The sequence below is a fragment of the Triticum urartu genome, chromosome 3A, assembly GCF_056163025.1.
Source record: "Triticum urartu cultivar PI428250 chromosome 3A, HENAU_Tu73, whole genome shotgun sequence".
NCBI classification, from domain to species: domain Eukaryota; kingdom Viridiplantae; phylum Streptophyta; class Magnoliopsida; order Poales; family Poaceae; genus Triticum; species Triticum urartu.
Window position 1 is genome coordinate 479,062,432 of NC_141875.1, and position 3,606 is coordinate 479,066,037.

At 52.4% G+C, this 3,606-nt stretch overlaps 1 protein-coding gene across 1 annotated transcript; it reads right to left on the reverse strand.

Moving 5' to 3' along the window:
* Nucleotides 1–1,626: 1,626 nt before the first annotated feature.
* On the reverse strand, nt 1,627–2,895 carry LOC147980183 (uncharacterized). Its single transcript, XM_087516843.1, has one exon. It carries the CDS (start codon nt 2,893–2,895, stop codon nt 1,627–1,629), a length of 1,269 nt encoding a protein of 422 aa, XP_087372969.1.
* Nucleotides 2,896–3,606: the final 711 nt, after the last annotated feature.

Genomic DNA, 3,606 nt, shown 5'->3' on the forward strand with positions numbered 1-3,606 from the left:
AGGCAAGGGCTTTGGGCGAGCCGAGACGAATCTGAAGGTTATCGTTCCACCATCCTTTGACCGAAGCGCTCGCCGACCAAGAAGAAGTAGAGATGTGGTGCATTCCGAGCCACGGGAGAATGTCGTTCCAGATGCGCAAAGAGAAGCGGCATTGGAAGAGAAGGTGGGCCGCGGACTCCTGCACTTGCTTGCAGAGAGGACACAAGCCACAGTTGGGCCACCCACGACGGATCAAGCGGTCTGATGTCCAGACCCTATTTTGAAGAACCAGCCAAGCAAAGAATTTGCACCTCGGCGGAGCCCACACACTCCACACTGACTGGACAAGATCAGAGGAGGTGAGGCCTTCGAATTGCGCCTTGTAAGCCGAGGAAGCTGAGTACGTTCCGTCCTTAGAAAACTTCCATATAATCGAGTCTTCCACTTCATCCTCGAGGGCCACCGTTGAAACCTTTTCTCAAAGGTCAGCAAATTGCTCAATCTGCGCGAGGGACAGACCGTTGGTGACGTCAATATTTGCGATCCAAAGATTGTTGGCCATGGCTTGCCGGACTGAGGAGTTTTTCTTGCGAGAAAGATTGAAGAGGTCCGGTGCAATGTCACGGGGGCGCAAGCCGTTGAGCCACGACGAGTTCCAGAATTGCGCAGTTCGTCCGTTCCCAACAGTGACCGAAGTGGCAGCCGCAAAGAAGTGGCGATCCTCATCAGAGGGTGAAGGTGCCCAACAGTTGGTGACAAGGCCAGTTACCGCTCCAAAGGAGGTCAGAGTTGCAGCAAGGAATTGGACATCTTCCTTAATGGGCTTAACAAATATGGTTGCATCGTCGGCATAGAGCGAGGCCCGAACGGGGGAAGATCTGCCACACAGAGGGTGAAGGTGCCCTTGGGTCGTGGCCTTGCAGAGGAGGTGGTGGAGCGGATCGATGGCCAAGACGAAGAGTAGGGGAGAGAGCGGGTCTCCCTGACGAAGACCACGTCCATGCTTTAGCGGATCACCCAACACTCCATTGATCAAACCCTCGAAGTGGCTGTAGAGAGCAAAGCCGAAACCCAGTCGCGAAATCTGTCCGGGAATCCAAGGTGCTTCAACAGATCCATGAGTAAGTCCCAACGCACAGAATCGAAAGCCTTTTTGATGTCAAGCTTGAACAATAGCGTCGGGGAGCGGCTGCGATGGAACTTTCTCGCCAAGTTTCTGACATACATGAAGTTGTCGTGGATGCTTCTCTTTTTGATGAAGGCACTTTGAGCATTTGAGACAAGGTCGTGCATGTGAGGGGCCAGCCGGTTTGCCATCATTTTTGCAATAATCTTCGCGACGGCGTGGATGAGACTAATGGGACGGAAATCCGAGATACACTCCGCCCCATCCTTCTTCGGGATGAAAGCAATGTTTGCCGAGTTGAGCCAGCTTAAGTTTGAGGAGCGCAGGTTTGAGAAGTGATTGACAACAAGCAAGATATCATCTTTTATGATCTCCCAACATGCCTTGAAGAAGGCCCCAGAGTAGCCATCCGGACCCGGTGCTTTGTCGCTGGGGAGATCAAAAATCGCCTTTTTCACCTCCTCCTCTGAGAAGGCAGTCCCCAGATCTGTGAGATCGCAAGCAGGCACCGGGATGTTGTCCTAGTTGATGTCGGTGGTGCGCGGCTGACCACGCTTCGTGACCTCTGAGAAGTGGTTTTGAATGATGGACTTCTTGTGGTCGTGAGAAGTAACCCACCCGTTGTTGTGCCTGAGCCGATGAATGAAGTTCTTCCTTCGCCTATGGTTAATGCGAAGGTGGAAGAAACGAGTGTTGGCGTCACCGTCTTTCAAGTTCGTGATTCTTGAGCTTTGTCTTTTCCGCGCACGCTCAAGAACAACAAGGCCAATCACTTTTCTCTTAAGTCTCTTTCGAAGTTCTCGCTCGCTGGTACTAAGGGGGCGAAGATCTTGAGCCACATCCAAGCGAAGAATAAGCTCCAGGGCCATGTGAATTTGCACCTTCGAGTGCGCGAACATTGTCCTGCTCCATTTCCTAAGCTTTTTGCCCACCTCTGTTAGCTTGTGAAAGAGGTTGAGGTATGGGTCAGAGTGACCCGAGTTGGCGCTCCAAGCTCCTTGGACAACCTCTTTAAAACCGGGCATTTTGATCCAAAAGTTTTCAAAGCGGAAGGGTTTTGATCTCTGCGGGCCTTTGTCATTCGCGAGGAGGAGAGGGCAGTGGTCTGATAAGGATGACGAGAGCGCGTGGAGGATGTGCGTGCCAAAGTCCAAGTCCCAATCTTCGTTGCAAAAGAAAGAGTCAAGTTTGCTGAGAGTTGGGTTGGTCTGCTCATTGCTCCATGTGAATTTTCTGTTTTGCAAATGGATCTCTTTGAGCTCACAGAGATTGAGCGCGTTTCTGAAGCGGACGATATGACTTCGATCGACATTTGGCTTGTTCTTATCTTGTGCACGGTAGATTTGGTTGAAATCACCAGAAACCAACCACTTTGAACCTGGGGGTGGCTTCTCGCTGATCAACTCTTGGAAGAGGGCGTCCTTGAGATTGCTTCGTGTCGGGCCATAGACAGTGGTGAGCTTGAAGGTTGTGGTCGAGGAAACGATCGTGACTGTGCAGGAGAGGAAGAAGATGCCAATGCACACATCCTTTACATCAACCACACTCTCATCCCAAAGCAGCAGTATGCCACCACGGGTGCCAGTGGCTGGGCGCTGAACAAAGTTTTTCCGGTTGTGGACACCAAGGAACGAAGCGATGAACGGGTTGACGAGCTCTAGCTTGGTCTCTTGTAGACAGACAATGTGGCAAGGGGTAGCAGCGATCGTCTCTCGGATAGTTGCTCGACGGTCAGGGCAATTTAGACCTCGTACGTTCCAGTTTAGGATGCTAAGATTTTGATCTATCATGGATAACCTTGATTACAACAGTTCTGGAGCTGCATATGGAGCGCATGCATCCAACTTCAACAACAAATGTCACTAGCAGTTCACGGTAGCTAAGGGGATACATAGAAGCCTCGCCAAGGAAAAAGGAGGCAGGCATCAACATGGATGGCTGCAACCAGGCGTACAGGCACACACACATAGTGGTTGTATCTAACATGGAGATGGAAAGGACATCATCAGCGTGGGCATCAGGCTGCGCCATCACTCCGCCTCAGCGGCCACCTCTGCGCTTGTTTCCTGGAGCTCGGTACCTGCCTGCCCACCATGCTCAAGCAAAGCAGCTTCAACGGCGTTCGCCAGATCACAGTCGAGGGTGAACAAAGCCCGAAGGGCCAAAACTGTGATGTCAGGCAGCTGGCCATGGAACATGGCCACGAACTTGTTGATGGCCTCCTCGATGACTTGCTGCCCCTCGTCGATGACCCCCATGCGCTGGCACAGCAACTTCTCCGCCATCTTAGCAATCAGAAGCTTCCTCTGTTTAACCTGGAGACGTGGACTGGAGCGGCTGATGTTGAAACCCACCACTCCAGCAAGAGTCTTTCTTCTCTTCAATGGTGGCCGCGGCCTTGGCGATGGAGACTTTGGCGCAGCAAGCAATGGTGGCTGACACACCTTGAACAAAGGGGTGCAAGGCAGCGGATCCGGCGCCGGGACGTGGACTGGGGTGTC

Coding starts and splice junctions, on each gene's coding strand:
- LOC147980183 (XM_087516843.1), bottom strand. CDS start 2,895: ATGATAGATCAAAATCTTAGCATCCTAAACTGGAACGTACGAGGTCTA.